This window comes from Talpa occidentalis, unplaced genomic scaffold, assembly GCF_014898055.3.
Source record: "Talpa occidentalis isolate TD23 unplaced genomic scaffold, MPIMG_talOcc4v2.1 talOcc4.10, whole genome shotgun sequence".
Classification (NCBI taxonomy): Eukaryota; Metazoa; Chordata; class Mammalia; order Eulipotyphla; family Talpidae; genus Talpa; species Talpa occidentalis.
Genome location: NW_023600993.1, coordinates 45,965,896 through 45,981,836, shown reverse-complemented (window position 1 = coordinate 45,981,836; position 15,941 = coordinate 45,965,896). Strand labels below are relative to the sequence as shown.

At 40.4% G+C, this 15,941-nt stretch overlaps 2 protein-coding genes across 3 annotated transcripts in view; one reads left to right on the top strand and one right to left on the bottom strand.

Annotated features, from left to right (window-relative positions):
* The window catches only part of THOC7 (THO complex subunit 7), a 16,230-nt gene extending 14,072 nt beyond the window's left edge, over positions 1-2,158 (top strand). For both annotated transcript variants that reach the window (XM_037492249.2, XM_037492240.2), the window contains 3 exons: positions 497-563; positions 645-714; positions 1,813-2,158. In XM_037492249.2, coding sequence (XP_037348146.1) covers positions 497-563; positions 645-714; positions 1,813-1,880 — 205 coding nt within the window. In that variant the 3' untranslated portion in view covers positions 1,881-2,158. The remainder of the gene's footprint in view (positions 1-496; positions 564-644; positions 715-1,812) is intronic.
* CUNH3orf49 (chromosome unknown C3orf49 homolog) lies at positions 2,155-15,941 on the bottom strand. The gene is made up of 6 exons (XM_037501579.1): positions 15,742-15,941; positions 10,617-10,936; positions 7,216-7,340; positions 3,629-3,742; positions 3,023-3,187; positions 2,155-2,190 (listed from the first exon to the last, which is right to left on the bottom strand). Exons 1-6 carry the CDS (start codon positions 15,864-15,866, stop codon positions 2,155-2,157), a joined length of 885 nt encoding a protein of 294 aa, XP_037357476.1. The 5' UTR covers positions 15,867-15,941.

Here is a 15,941-nt window from a genome sequence, read left to right as displayed (position 1 = left end):
AAAAATTATTCAATAAAAATGTAATTTTAATGAAAATAACTGCATATTTAGCAGTTAAGAAATCATTCTTAGTTTTAAAAGTCTTACCTTTAATGGACTTTTTTTTTTTTAAGATTTATTTATGTATACAAGAGCTGGGGTACAGGCCAGAGATGCAGGGGGTGAGAGGATTCACCAGAGACAGAGTGGGGAGCAGAACAGGCATATCTACTGAAATACACTGCTGAGGGGAGCAGTGGGTCAAATAGGAGAGGTCTGTTGTGCCATGTGGGTTGCTCCCTGGCCAGCTGGGGATCGAACTCCGTGCTGCAGAGGCTGTGGACTGCTTCATAGTGCGATGTTTAACCCCTTGCGCCACCAGGGAGGCCTGAGGGTGATAACTCTTTATCATTTTTATTTTTTAAATACTATTTGATGACCCAAAAGTGAGATATTGTGATTTGTTGTCCCAAGTAGCAAAAACATAACACTGTTTTATTTATTTTTTTTTTTTCAGAGAACTAGAAGCTCTGGGAAAAGAATTAGAGCATCTTTCACATATTAAAGAAAGTGTTGAAGATAAGGTATTTGCCTGTATTCTTAGCCTTTGTGATATGTATATTCTTAAGGATCAATGTGTATTAATTTTCTTCTTGTTAACACAGCTGGAATTGAGACGGAAACAATTTCATGTTCTTCTTAGTACCATCCATGAACTGCAGCAAACATTGGAAAGTAAGTAGAGGGAATTTCCTTGAATGTTTTCAAAGATTTTTAAATGATCCAGGGCCAGGCCTTCTAAAATAACAAAGAACACATCTTCCCTCTCAGAAGAGGAGTATAACATTAGAATGTACTGACAATGTTCAACTTTTTTTTGCTTGAAGTACTATTGTTTTATCTCCTTGCTAGTGTTTGACAGTATAGGGTTTTTCCCCTCAGGTGCAGTCTCACCATAGTCCTCCACCATAGTCTGTTGTGCTCTCTTTCCCTATCCCAGTCTCACCCCTCCCCCTCTGAAAGCTGCAAATCTATGATCAGCTTTCAGGGGTTCTTTTTAAATTGATCTTTGTCTGACCCTTTATTTGGTTTTTCTATATTCCACATATAAGTGATACCATCTGGTATTTATCTTCCTTCTTCTGACTTACTTCTCTTAGCATAATCCCATCCAGTTTCATCCATGTTGCTGCAAATGGCATGTTTATCTTTTTGATCACTGAGTAGTATTCCATTATATATATATCTTGGCTTTTGTTAATAGTGCTATAATAAACATAGGAGTGCAGGTTTCCTTTTGAGTTAGCATTTTTATATATTTTTAATTATAGTACTGTATTATTTAAATACATAACCAGTGGTTTAAATTATGAGAAGTTCAAGGATGTTAGATCTACAATTTTTCTTGGTTTATTATCTTTTATCGATATGAAGTAATGATTCAAGACCCAGGCAAGCAATGATGAGTGAGTGAAATGATCCCAACATATGCACATTTGCATACTCTGGATCATGGATGCTTTGGGGAACCGGAGACTTGCTCTTTTTATTGCCTATAGCCAATTGGAAATTTCTATTATCTGATTGTTTTCAAGGAAGCCTAAGATCTAGATTTTTTCTTTTTAGTAAATATATCACATAAATTTTATATTTTGATTAATCAACAACCAAAATAGCACTTTTAAAAACAAATCCTGTGTGGGCTGATTATAGGCATAGGTTATAATTTTGACATCTTTAAATAGATTGGCTATTAAAGAACAAAAATGGTATTTTATACAATTCAAACATTTAAGCATTTTGACCAAGGTGTTGGTTCTTTCTCAATTGCAGATGATGAAAAGCTCTCAGAGGTAGAAGAATCTCAGGAAACAAGCATGGAAACAGATTCTAAGCCATAGACAGGCTAGTCACTCACCATTTCCAAGAATATTGAAGTAGCAGTATGATCTTATTGTGCTTAGAATTTGTTGTGCTCTTGAGATAAAGTTTTGGCAGTGAACTACTTTGCTTTTAAATATTAATGCACAATTCTTTCATATTTCTTTACATAAAGAAAAATGATGTCGGTATAGATTTCTTGTTATTTAAATGCCTTTTTTTAATCCTTAAAAGATTGGAAGCAACATCCAAATGTTCAATAAAGTGTTTTCAAGTCAAATATGTTTGTGTTTGTTAGTAGTCCAAGTAGTTTTTAATAACATTGACTTGCTTGCAGAATAAGTTGAAGATTGTGAAGTAGCAATTTCTGGAAATTACTACCACTTTTGAAAAAGAAGTCCATGGACAGGCTTCAGGAGAGTTATGAAATTATGTGCAAAATACTTGTGGAGTATATGCATTATGGGAGAGGTTCTATGATGATATTAATAATTACTGGGATAAAGGTAATTACCAGACGCAAAGTAAATCAATATGCATTACTTTCTAGATCTGTTTAATACTGGAGCAAAGTGATTGTTAATTGTAAAGGATTTTATAATCCTTTTAAAAATTAAGCTACGATAAAATCAGTTACAATTTTCTTAAGTATTGAATTACATGTTCAATACTTGTTAGATTTTATCCTTATCCATTTACTTTAGTTCAGAAACATGACACTTCCCATGAATCATACTTTAATAATGTTATATTTTAATAAGAATTCTTATCTTTAAAATTGAAAGTTTAAAATTAGCTCAGTAGTAGTCATATTAAAAGTGTCATAATACTTTTAAGTGCTTCCTCTAATTTCATCTGGCAAATCATGGAAGAAATTTCCCAAATAGTTATACCCTAATAAATGTTTCTATTTTCCATTATTAGTGAGAATTATAAAGCGAAAGTTTGCTTATTTTGACTTAGAATTAAAAATTAAGGTTTTAAAAAAGGATTTAAGGACTATTGAGTAGAATATTCTAAAATATACTCTCCTCCCCCAATGATTAATTCACTAAAGAGATTTATTAGGATTATATACCAAAAGATAAGACTCTCTATTAATATAACCTCTTTGCAATCAGGAATAGAATCAAAAGCAGCAGCAGGTACATGGAAAACATACGTTTTTCAACTTATACTTCCTCATGGTTCTCTTGGATATCCTCTGGAACTGCTTAGAAGACTGAAGAATTTCATCTCCTAGAAACTCACACTGTTGAAGTTCAGCATGTCTTTGGGCCAATAGCTTCAGGGATTTATCAGTTACTGTTTCTATGAGGTCATCTACCTATAATACATAGAAACATGAAGCCATGTTGTTGGAAATCTTTGTCAGAACCAAAAGGATGGGTGTTTTTCCTGAGATATGAGTTCCGGAATTGGTGGACATTTTGCAAGTCCCAGAGTATTATTCTAATTCAAGTCATAGCAAACAGAGCTTGAAAACATACATTTACCACCCAGTGGTAAAGACAGTCTCATTTCTTCTGAAAAGAAGCCTGCGTGCATGCCTTGATTTTAATTGAATTCACTTAATATTTATTAGGCACACAGCATTATCCTAGGTGCCCTTAGCAATCCTTTAGCCACTCTCAGAATGCCCCCCACTAACATTATTTCTTAATGCTAATCATTAATTTCGTCCCATATCCTGCTGTCTAGCAGAAGAGTGCACTCAGTACTGTTCTGATGTTTCTGAAACACAAAAGTAAAAGCCTTTGTCCACTACCTGCATTTGAAGCTTTCCTACTGTCAAATCTGATTTTCGGAGGATGTTTTCCATGCTATGTTTCTTTTTTTTAAGTGCCGGAAAGTGTGGTCTCTTTTTTGATGAATATGGAACCTATTGTAAAAATGCAAAACACATTGGATTAGGAAGTACCAACATTATTTCTGGGATGGGACTTTAGTAAGAATTCTCACCCTTGGGACATTCCCTTATAAACTGAACATTTGCCACATAACGTTTGGTTGGAGAACGTATTCATATTATTCTCCACACTACATGCATTTCCTTTGTGCCCAGAGCTCTCTTTGAAGGGATCTATAGGGTGCAGAGAAATGAGATTGTCTGGTTCTGAAAGAATACAGTGTCAGGAAAAAAGCAGGTCATTCGTAAAAGGAGGAAGAAATTGCCTCTGCAACTGCTGAGCACAGCAAGAGAGTGGGGCTGTTGTGGACCAGTGCCCCAGAAAGCTCATTATCACTGGATCCAGTTGTTAATTTGGTCTCTCTTCTGCAGGTTTCCTTATTTTCATGGCAGACATGTCTCCAAACATAAAAAGAAAGCTCTGGGTTCTTTTCTCCCCATGCCTGTTACTTTTCCTCTCATTCTTCACTTGCTGGCTACAAGTGCCTGTCCTAATAGTGTTGCTATTGGAAATCATTCCTAGGTTATAGTTCCTGGCTAATGCACCCCTTTAAGTCTCAGTGGGTTCACTCTTCCCCTTGTGCTTAATAATTAGCACTAGGACTTTGGTGAGACCTATGCAAAGTAGGAAGTGGGACCACATGTTGCCCTACCCTTTGTCTGATCGTGTTTACAGTGAGTCTATTCAATAACTGCTCTGCCCTACTAGCTTGCTCAGGTTCCAAGGTCACTCATTCCAAATCCATCTAAAGTTGGATACCTCTTTTGTTTGCTCTCTTATAAAACTCAGTACTGGGGCCTCCCTGGTGGCTCAGGTGGTTGAGTACAGCGCTGTGAAGCTGTCCGCAGCCTCTGTAGTGCTGGTTCGATCCCCACCGCCCTTGAAACAACCCATATGGCGAGGCAGACCTCTCCTGTCTCCCCTGCTGCTCCCCTCAGCAGTGTATTTCATCATTCTGCCTGTTCTGTTCCCCACTCTGTCTCTGGTGAACCCTCTCACCCTCCTACACATCTGGCTTGTACCCCAGCTCTTGTATAAATAAAATAAAATCTTTAAAAAAAAAAACAAACTCAGTACTTTTTCCCGCTAAGCACTTACCACACTAGGTAATTTCTAAGTTATTTCTGTGTTTGTTGAATGCAACTATTAAAAAGTCAAAAGCCTAGGGCCTCCCAAGTGGCGCAGCAGTTGAGCGCTGGTTTGCGAAGCTGCCCGCAGCCTCTGCAGCACCGATTCGATCCGATTCGATCCCCAGCCGCAGGGCGAGGGTCCCACATGGTGTGCAGACCTCTCCTGCAGCCCGCTGGTCCCCTCAGCAGTGTACTTTGTCAGTCTGCCTGCTCTGCTCTCCGCTCTGACTCTGGTGAATTCTCTCAGCCTCCTGCACTTCTGATTGTCCCCAGTGCTTATATAAATAAATCTTTAAAAAAAAAAAAATTTAAAAAAAAAGTCAAAAGCCTAAAGAACCAGGCAGGATTTGTGAAACAGGACCAATTGGGGCAGGTGTGAACTAGTGGCAAATGCCTCCTGCAAAGGGGACAGCCTCTACAGTTACTACCAAGGTCATGAGGGTTATAAGTTTGCTGCTTCCAAATCCTCAGAAAGACTTTTGAGATACTTCATGTTTAACGATAGGCAATTAATACAACTATGTTTTTGAGAAAATCTATAGCCAATTGACAACCTTTGATTTAATGTCTCACCTAATAACATTCATAATTTTAATGTAGAAAAATGTATTTAGCTTTAACTTTATGATCAGCGATGCTTGCTTTTTTTTTTTTTTTTTTTTTTTTTGAGATTTATTTATACAAGAACTGGGATATAGGCCAGAGGTGCGAGAGGGTGAGAGGATTCACCAGAGACAGTGGGGAGCAGAACAGGCAGATGGAGCAGCAGGCAAGACAGGGGAGGTCTGCCACGCCATGTGGGTATCTCCCTGGCTGGCCGGGAATCGAACCTGTGCTGCAGAGGCCACAGACAGCTTCACAGCACTGCACTCAACCTGCTGTACCACCGGGGAGGCCCAGTGATGTTTGCTTCTTAAGAAGTCTTAATCTATACCGAAATCATGAAGATATTTTGTTGTCCTCCAGAAGTTTTAAGGTTTTACCACTACCACATGGAATTAATTTTTTGTGTATGGTGTTGGAAAGGGATCACATATCATCTTTGTCTCCACACAGATGTTCACTTGTCCCGGCACCATTCGTTCAAAAGATTGTTCTTACCCCACTGTTTTGCAGTACCATGTTTTAATGTCTATCTCTGTTAAACTTAAGTTCCACAAGACAGGACTGTGTCTGTTGGATCATCTTGATAGCACCCAAATCTTTATCCAGCACATAATAATAATATGATAAATATGAACCTAGCACCTAAGAGACAAAATTCAAACTATTGGTGTTGAGAAAGTACTGCTGTAGAACAAACTTCAATAGAACTCTGTGGAAATGGAAATGTTCTTTATCTGTGCTGTCCAAAACAACACCCACTAAGTACATGTGGTCATTGCGCACTTGAAAGGTAGTTAGTGCAACTGAGTTAACAGTCAATTTTATTTCAATTTTAATTACCTTAGTCATGTGTGGCTATTGGCCACTATGAGGTCCATATTAATTAGCTTAATAATTAAGAACATGGATTCTAGAATTGGGTCTCCCTGGGTTTGAACCCTGGCCCTGACACTTACCTGGGCGAATCATTCAACCTCTCAGTGAAATACAGTATTGCTAGTTACCTTATAGCACTGTTGTGAGGATTCTCTGAGTTGATATTTTTAAAGCGCTAAGAAGGGCCTGTAACATAGCTTTAATAAACACTTGTTATACTTAAAATAATAATAATCATTCAGGGTTCTATTTTGAAAACCAGTCTGGGAAGTTTAGGTTCAAATCTCTATACTTAGGAACTTATTGAAGAGTCCTGGACTGTCCAGTGCTGCACTGTCCACAAGTGGTATAGTATTTATATGTACTTATGTGGCATTAAATATATTAATTGCAATTAAAGTAAGAAATTTAACTCTTCAGTTGCACTGGTCACATTTCAAAGTCTCAAAAGCCACATGGGGCTATTGGCAACTATATTGGACAATGCACACGTACATCCTCAGAAAATTCCACTGGGCAGTACTGGCCTAGTGAATTCCTCTCCACACAGCATGAATGGCAGGCCTGATACTGACATACTAGCTTGACATTTGAGCACTTGACAAAGTCTAAAGCTGAAAATTCCACTGCTGCCCAGATTGTAGTTGAAACTGAACAGTTTGAGCTTAGAAGTGGAGGAATCAGCCAACTTTCTATGACCTCAATTCTTAGGAGATACTATCAGCACATTTAAAGCCTTTATTCTGAGGGGCTTGTGGTAGGAGAGAATTGGGTCTTACAACATCCCTAAACATTGACTTATGGGAAATCTTTAGGTGAGTTTAACATCTTACCTTTCGAAGTCCTGAAGGAAGGGATGTCACAGATAACCGCTTGGTGGTTTTCCTGGCCCTGAGGAGTGTATTTCCTCCAGTTATCTCCTCTGTCTCTGCTTCTATGACATCTAGCTGGATAGTTGCTTAGAAAAAGGAGAAAAAGGGAATCTATGAGATTCACAATTATATACATGCTCTCCCTAAAGTACGATAAAAAAAGGATTTGCTTTTCCAAATCACACTTAATTCTTCAGACATTCACCTTTTGGAGGGTCATGACCTCAGAAGTTACAGACCAGTCTTGAAAAGGTCTTTCTTTAGATTTCAGTTTTACCCTCCTTTGATTCTTCCTTTAAATATTATGGAATGAAAAACAGTACTCCTCTAACGGGCAAGGTGATTCCTTCAATATTTGTTGTTGAGTGAAGCCCAGTTTACATTTACTCTCAAATGTGGCTCCAGGTTCAGTTATTCATATAACATCTTAATAGTTTTTCTTGTATTCCAGGAGTCATACACGTCTTAATATTTTTCTTCATGTCAATTCAATTATTACACACAATAGATTTATAAAGGAAACTTTAAAACACTATTGCAAATCAAAGACCAGTACTATAAATAGGCATTAATATGGCAAAACCAAAACCATGTTATTGCCTGCAAAAGGCACTAAGCTTGAGAATCCCTTATTTTCACTTAAAAAGGCAGGAAATGAGACCTTTTCCTAGATGTAGTCAAACGGATCAGCAGTGAGAAAAAGGTATTTGCAGTTTGCTCTGTGTTTCAGCAACTGCACAGCCCCTGAAATCATCTTGTCCTGCTTGTGTCCTGTTTATAAGAATGTCTCTGCTCCTAAATTCAGTAAATTGGGGTCCACTCTCAAAGCAGGTGTTCAGCGTGGGTCCCTTCCCTCTCTGCCTCCCTCCACTGTCCAGCTCTTCCCCAAATCCTACAATTTTCTCCCCATCCCCACAGCCACGACTAATCCAAGCTAGTCTCATTTCTGCCTAAATGAATGTGGGGGCCTGTTTATCGTTCTACATGCATTTGCTCCTGCCCATCACCAATCTAGTCTCTACTGCTGGAACTCTCTTTTAAAAATGCAAAGATATAACCCCCCAGTATGCAATGGTTTTATATCACTCTTAGGAGAAAGTTAAAAATTCTTTACATGGTTTACAGCACCCTTACCACCTTATTCACTATCCTTTCCCTGACCCTTTCTATTCCAACCATGTTGGGTTCCTTTAATTCCTTAATTATGCCTGATGCTCTTTTTCTGAGGAAATCTCCCTATTTTTTTCCTTTTTTGACTCTAAATGCCCTTCAGATCTCAACTCAAGTCAGGAAAGACTTTCCTGAGCCCCAGTCCTGAAAGATAAAGCACCCCATGATGTGTTTCTATAGTGCTCTGTGCACCTACTTTTGCTTAGATGCAATTATCTGCATAATGTTGGAACATCACTCTCTGCTACAATTCCATGGGCACAGGGGCCTCATCTGTTCTGTTTGCTACTCTATTCTTAACATTGTGACAGGCCTACAATAAGCACTCAGCAAACATTTCTTTAAAAATGTGAGGGTCAACAGGAAAGAGTGCACTGTCATTGGGTCACAGCTAAGGCAGGGTCGTGACATTTGAGCTGCTGCCTGAAGGATGGGCATGTGTGTGAAAGAGAGCTTAGTGAGAATTTTTTTATTCCCACTGTGATATAAAAATCCAAATCACGGATTAGGAGGAGGAATTTGGTCCTTTGTTTTCCACTAGAATCTCCAGCTCCATCGGCATAGAAGCCTGTTCCTCTTTGCTATTTTCAACAGAAGTAGACAGGTCAATTCCTACCAGGTGATTGTTGGATGCTTGGATGCTTGAATTAGTGACTGTTTTTTCCAGAAGAGCAGGTTTATTGGAAAGAGCAACCAGTCAGCTGGAAGCCATCAGTTTTGTTAGTTTCATGTTTTTATGAAAACGCACATACACACCAGGTTTGCAGCCTTGTCACTGTGTGAAATATGCAGTTACGTGTGGATTCCTTACCTATACATAAGGGCTATATATTTCTCCTTGTGCTGCACTTTAAAGGGAATTGAAAAGCTACAGAAGATGTTTGGGGCCGTGAAGCTCCGATAGGATATTGAAATAGCGGACATATAACATGATGCATTTTTGAAACCCATAGAACTGTACAGTGAAAAGAGTGCACCCCAATGTAAACTATGAACTATGGACTTCAGTTAATACTTCACCATTATTGGCTCGTCAATCATAACAAATACACCACACTACAGGCGCACCTCAGATTATTTCAGTTTGGATTCCAGACCTCCACAATAAAGTGAATCACACAGGCTTTTTGGCTTCCCAGTGCATCTAAAATTATGTTTATGCCATACAGTAGTCTTGTAAGTGTGAAATAACATTTTGTCTGAAAAAGCAATGTACAAACCTTAATTAAATGTGACACACGACATACAGACATGAAGTGAACACACACTGTTGACAAAATGGCAGCAATAGACGTGCTTGATGCAGGGTCGCCACCGACCTTCAATCTGTAAAAAGTGCCTTATCTGCAAAACTCAATAGTGAGGTGCAATAAAACAAGGTATGCCTGTACTGTAAGATGTTACTAATAAAGGAAACTGTGGAGGAGGTGGGGAAAGAAGAGGGGATATATGGAAACTCACTCCCTGTAACTATAGCTGCTAAGTTTTTCCAGGACAACTAAAACAGCACTAAAAAAAATAAGGTCTCTAAATTTTAAAAAGCTAGGAAGGAGAATGAGAATGCAAATATTCATGGTCATGTTAGTTATAACTCATAAGATACCCTCAAAATAGCACTAGTACACTGGAAAAAATAATGTTAACAGTTCAAATGTTGATTTTTTTCACAAAGTACATAGAAAGTAAATACAATAAAAGAAAATGGCCTTTGTGACTTGCTGATCATACATTTTATTTATAAAATTCCCACTACACCCTCCACTGTTGGGAGCAGCTGTTTGAAAGGTTGCATCACTATGTTCTCTGTAAGTAAAATTTAAAAAATCCTATTTTATTTCCTTATAAATGTATATAGTAGACACAGATATGTATATATGCATGCCATTATATATGTGTGTGTGTGTGTGCATAATTTTAAACAAAAAGTGACTTGAGACTGATTAGAGCACTAATTTTTGACTGGGAAAGACTTCAAGTGCAATCTAATTCAAAGCTTTTCAAAATGTACCTGTATATGAGTCACCTGGGGTTCTTTCTAAAATGCAAATTCTCACTCAGTACACCTGAGTGGAACCTGAGATCCTGCCTTTCAGACGAGCTCCCAGGACATCTTTGGGTACAAGAAAATCCACCCTAATTTCATTATTCCTCTTGACCTCAGCACTCAACCCATCAACTGCCTTTTTAATTACCGTTCTGTGAGAGCTTTCTCATTCTTGGTCTGGTAAATAATGTGGGAGATGGAAGCTTGACAATTCGAGGGAGAAGGCTCTGTGTGTTTGAAAGGAGGGTTTCCTTGTGGCTGGTGGAGACTTCGTTGCTGACACATGCTGGCTTGCCTCTATGCGTGTATGACAACATCCTCCCCCAAACAGTCTTCACTTTCTTCATCAAATTTTTTTTCTGTGTTTGCTGGCTTTCATGAAATTCCATGTCACTATCATTGGATGATTCTTCTTTGGGGATCAAGACATTTTGTTTCACTAAATTGGTAGATACAGCTCTGTGCCATCTAAAAAGATAAAAAGAATCTGTGTTAAGGAAACTGAAAAGTTAAAAATGAATAATTTAAATCATCACCAAATCCAAACTTCAAATATGAACAAATTGTATCATTCCAAAAAATAAAACTGAAGGCCAAGATTCAAATCACAGAAAAATAAGCCAAAACTGCTATTTGGTATATTGTCACCAAACCATGGTTAAGTTCACTGTCTCACTTAAACCTCATCCCACCTTAAGAGGTAGTTCACATTATCTTAATTTTACTAATGAGTAAACTGAGACACAGAGAGATCAAATTAATTGACCAAGGGCAGAATGTAGGTTTTAATCCAGGTGTGTGATGATTAGAATTGATTACCTCAAATTGGCGATCTTGTTTCAATGACAGCTTGAGGTAGTATTTGCTGGATTTGGGAACGCCAAGGCTACAGTGATAAGAGAATCTGCCAGGACAGTCAATAATATAGTCTTCCAGAGCCCATAAACACTGCATTTACATAAAACACTCATTTAGAAAAAATAACCTGAAGACGTATCCAAAAACCTTAAAACTCATATACCATCTTCATCATTTTAGTTTTTAGTGAAAAAACATCATTTGCTAATAGCTTTCTATGTATGAGCACTTTTTTAAAATTTTTCAGATGTATTGCATAATTTATATATTATATGATTTAGCCCTGACACTAACATCTCCATTTTAAAAATGAGGAAATATGTTTCATATCTGTTTCATGTATATATATATATATATATATATGTTTCTGCCAGTTGCACAGCTTCTAGTGGGTTCAGTCAAGTATAATTATGATGTTAACTTTCTGGTAGATGACTAATGCCAGCAAGCAGGTTCACTATGGATTCTGGCAGATGGATAAGGGACAGTCCTGGAGCCTTGATGTTTTTTTCAGGCTTTAATGCTTTCTCAGGGAACCAGGTACACAGGTGTACCAGGCAGGGAGGCTGGCATGCAAGGAGGCAGTTACAGGTCAGGCAGGGGTTGCTGGAAGGTAGGCAGACTACCAAGACTCCTAGCCCCCCATGGATCTTTACACTCTTTCTCTGGGTTCTCTGGCATTCTCTCTCACGTGGCCACTCTCCAGGACCCTCTCCTGCTGTGGTCTCCACCACAAGCCATGTTCCCCACCCATCCACTGAGGACAGGTTCCTCAGCACCTCAACCTTATCCCAAAGTGAACAGGGCATCACTCACAGGTGACTTTCAAGAGGCTTGCATTCCTTAGTAAGCCTTTCAGGACTGAAGTAGTAGTTGCTGGATTTGGGAACTCCAAGGCTACAGTGATAAGAGAAGCTGCCAGGATAGTCAATAAGATTTAGAAAGAAATATAGTCTTGGGCCTCTCCTGGTGGTGCAGCGGTTGAGCGCTGGGCTGTGAGGCTGCCCGCAGCCTCTGCAGCGCCGGTTCATTCCCCCGCCACTGGCGAGGGTCCCACAAAAAAAAAAAAAAAAAAGTCTTCCAGAGCCCATAAACACTGCATTTACATAGATATGAAACATATTTCCTCATTTGTAAAATGGAAGTGTCAGGGCTAAATCATATAATATATAAATTATGTAATACACATGAAAGAATTGAGAAAAATGCTTGATACATAGAGACGACTCAGGATTTCCTGACTTTGGCAACATCAGCTTTTTGCCTTATCTAAGTTGGCTTTTTGACACATCTCCTGCCTGGCTGCTCTCATGCCTGCCTGCCCCCTCCCCAACTCTAACCCATCTGCTAGGGCCATTGCCATTCCCAGCTGTGGCCACAGCAGCTCCTTGGTGGGTTGAGCACAGCCACCCGCTGTGGCCCTGGGAATGTTGGGCAGTACACAAGAGCTGCCTTAGGCTACCGAGGCCCAGCAGCTGCCCCTTGATTTTCATCTCCTAGGGTGTGCAAATGATCCCATCCACCCCCAGGTACCATAGTCTTAACAACTAACGTCCCAAAGATCCCCCACCTTCTGGAAGAATTGTTTGTCCGTCAATTTTTTTTTTTTTATCTTCGCATCACCACTGGGTGAGCTCTTAATGATGAATAGTGGTCCCCTTTCTTCCCTGATGAGTCTGCTGCCTCAGGGGTCAGGGGCTGGTCCTTGGGGACCATCTCCTCCTCCACACAAGTTCTTGTCCCACAGCTCCTGACCTTGTCCACCTCCTGCACTCCTGCAGCATCTTTAGCTCTTCTCAAAGCTCCTGGACTTTAGTCACCACCTGTGCTGCCATGGCGCCTCCAGTGTTGTCCTCGACTCCATTTGCAGAGCTGAGGGGGAACATTCAACCCCCAGCCCTGCCTCTAAGGAGGCGCCATGTCTGTCCAATGCCTCCCCCAATATGTGCGGAGGCCTCTCCACTGCCACCAGGTCTCAGGAGAGGCGCCCACCGAGAACTACACGCCCGCGGCACACCACCCCCCTGAGGCTTTCAGAGGGCTCCATACCCATCTGCATTGAATCATCCTGCTGACCTAGCCAATTGTCATGGCAAGTCTGCAGGCTGGCAAGGCAGGCAAACAAGGCTGGGCTTGCCAGCCTCCTGGCACCCAACAAATCTTTGTGTTCTTCTCTGGACTCTCTTTGGCACTCTCTAGGGTTCTCTCATAGTCTCGCCTCTTCTGTAGTCAAGCTGCTCATCCCTCTCTCGTAGTCGCCATCCCCCTCTGAATGATGCTCTAGGCTCAGGAGTGCACAATTGCACACAAACGCATACCCACACCCCAAGTATTCATAATCAGGCACGTGTGCCTGCATCCAAGCTCTCAAGGTTTTTTGCATTAACACCATCAAGGCTGCAGGTGATAGCCACAGAGGCTAGTGGCATAAAAAGTCTGATTATTTCATTTACCCTACGATGAGAGTACAGGGTACTGAGAGAGGAGTACCAATTTCTAATTCACCTAAAGATCATTTATAGGTTGATTAATCTCCCATGTGCTCCACTGAGAATCTTTTAAGAAAGCCATCAATATCCACGCCATAAATACACACTGTAGGGGAAGGACGACCACAGTGCAGGTTTTCTATGATCCAGCAGACCAGGAGGAGTCAGAATCAGGCATACGGCAGACAGGGGTGCTGGGGGGCCGGGAGGCTGGCAGACCTCCCAGCCCCCAGCAAGTCTTCACTCTATCTGGGCTCTCCGGCCTTCTCTCACATTCTCTCTGCTCTTTTCATGGCTCTGCTTCTCTCTCGGCTTCTGCTGGTGTCCCCGTGACACTGCCCTTAAAAGCCTAGTCTCAGCCCAGGTGAATCCCATCTACCTATGCCCACACCCTACTCCAGGTGCCCGCCATCAGGCATGCATTCAGGACCGCAAGGATCCATCATCATCTATCCTGATGGCGGGAGGGCAGAAAAGCCTGACATTTTTCCTTACCCTACACACACTCACCCCAAACAATGGAAATATAATTTCAGGTGGTTCAAAAGCCCTAAAGGCCACTCATGCAAGCCCTTAAGTAAAAAGTCCAACTCTAAGAAGTCTCAGAATCTCTAAAATGTGTGTCCCATCTCCAGACCCCCACCCACATTCTCAATCTATTTATAACATAATTAACAAAGTTGATATTGCTATAGGGCCTAGAAATAGATCTGTTGTAATTTTTGCCATGAATAATTAAAAAAAACCTCTTCCTTTCTTAAGTTTTTAAATATCTTGGTTGATAGTAAATTTATTTGGCTGTCTGCTTTCCCTTGTAGCCTCTATTTCATATTGAAAGTAGAGCTCTCTGCAGTATATTTTGTCTGTGGAAGTTCAGAAGTTGATACTTCAGGCCTCTTGAAAACACCTCACTTTTTTGACATATTGGAGCTAAAAAAAGGTAAAATAAATGACCACAATAAACTCCCAAGTTAAAATGTATTATGTATTCTGGATTTCATGCCTGTCTTATGGTTTTGCCATTGGCAAGAAAAAGCAGGTTGAAAACGTTTTAACTTCACCTTGAAGACAATTGTAGGGTAAGGTAAAAGTATCAGGCTTTTCTGCCCTCCCGCCATCAGGATAGATGATGGATCCTTGTGGTCCTGAATGCATGCCTGATGGCGGGCACCTGGAGTAGGGTGTGGGCATAGGTAGATGGGATTCACCTGGGCTGAGACTGGGCTTTTAAGGGCGGCATCATAGGGACGCCAGCAGAAGCCGAGAGAAGAGAAGCAGAGAGAACGCCAGAGAGCACAGATAGAGTGAGGATTTGCTGGGCCTGGGAGGACTGCCAGCCTCCCGGCCCCCCAGCACCCCTGCCTGCCATATGCCTGGTAAATCTAAATAAAAAGCCTGAAAACCCGCCGAGGTCTCCAGGACTCTCCTTTACCCCGTCTGCATGGGATCATAGAAAACCTGCTCAGTGGCCTGTCCTGTCCCTACAACAATGCACATGGGTAGAATATGATATTATGTATTTCAGCAGCCAAAATTTCTGAGAAAGGGAACAGGATCCATCTTGAATCGTGTATCCCTGAATTTTCAAAATAATATTTTTTTTGCATGGGACATATGTTTAAGATACTGAGACTGAAGTATCTTCTTAGTATCAGTGCTTTAGTGTCACATGCCATCTTAAAACTCAAATTGCAACGGAGTGGAAGGGCTTTTCCCATTAAAATTAAACCTTTTCTGATCATTGTGGCCCTAGACTCCTGGACCTAATCTATACATAAATGCAGCCTACCAGAGCCAAGCCTACAATTCTAAATGTGCTGCTTAACAGGTGTTGCAACCTTTCCTAACAATCACAAAGGATATTGTTTAATGCAACCCCCAAAGAACCTCATTCAACATAAAAGAAAATGAATCTCAGTTACTTACCTTTCAATCCCCTTCTTTTTGAATAAACCATTTTTCTTTCTGGCTTGCTGGATTCTCCGGTACTGGCCTACTCTTCTGTAAGCCACCTTAAAGGGCTCTCTTACATATAGCTGAGGGTATTCCATTGCTGTCAACACCACCTGCAAGAGCTGTTTTAAATTTCATTCGCTTCTGAGCTCACAAACTTCAGAACAAAATCA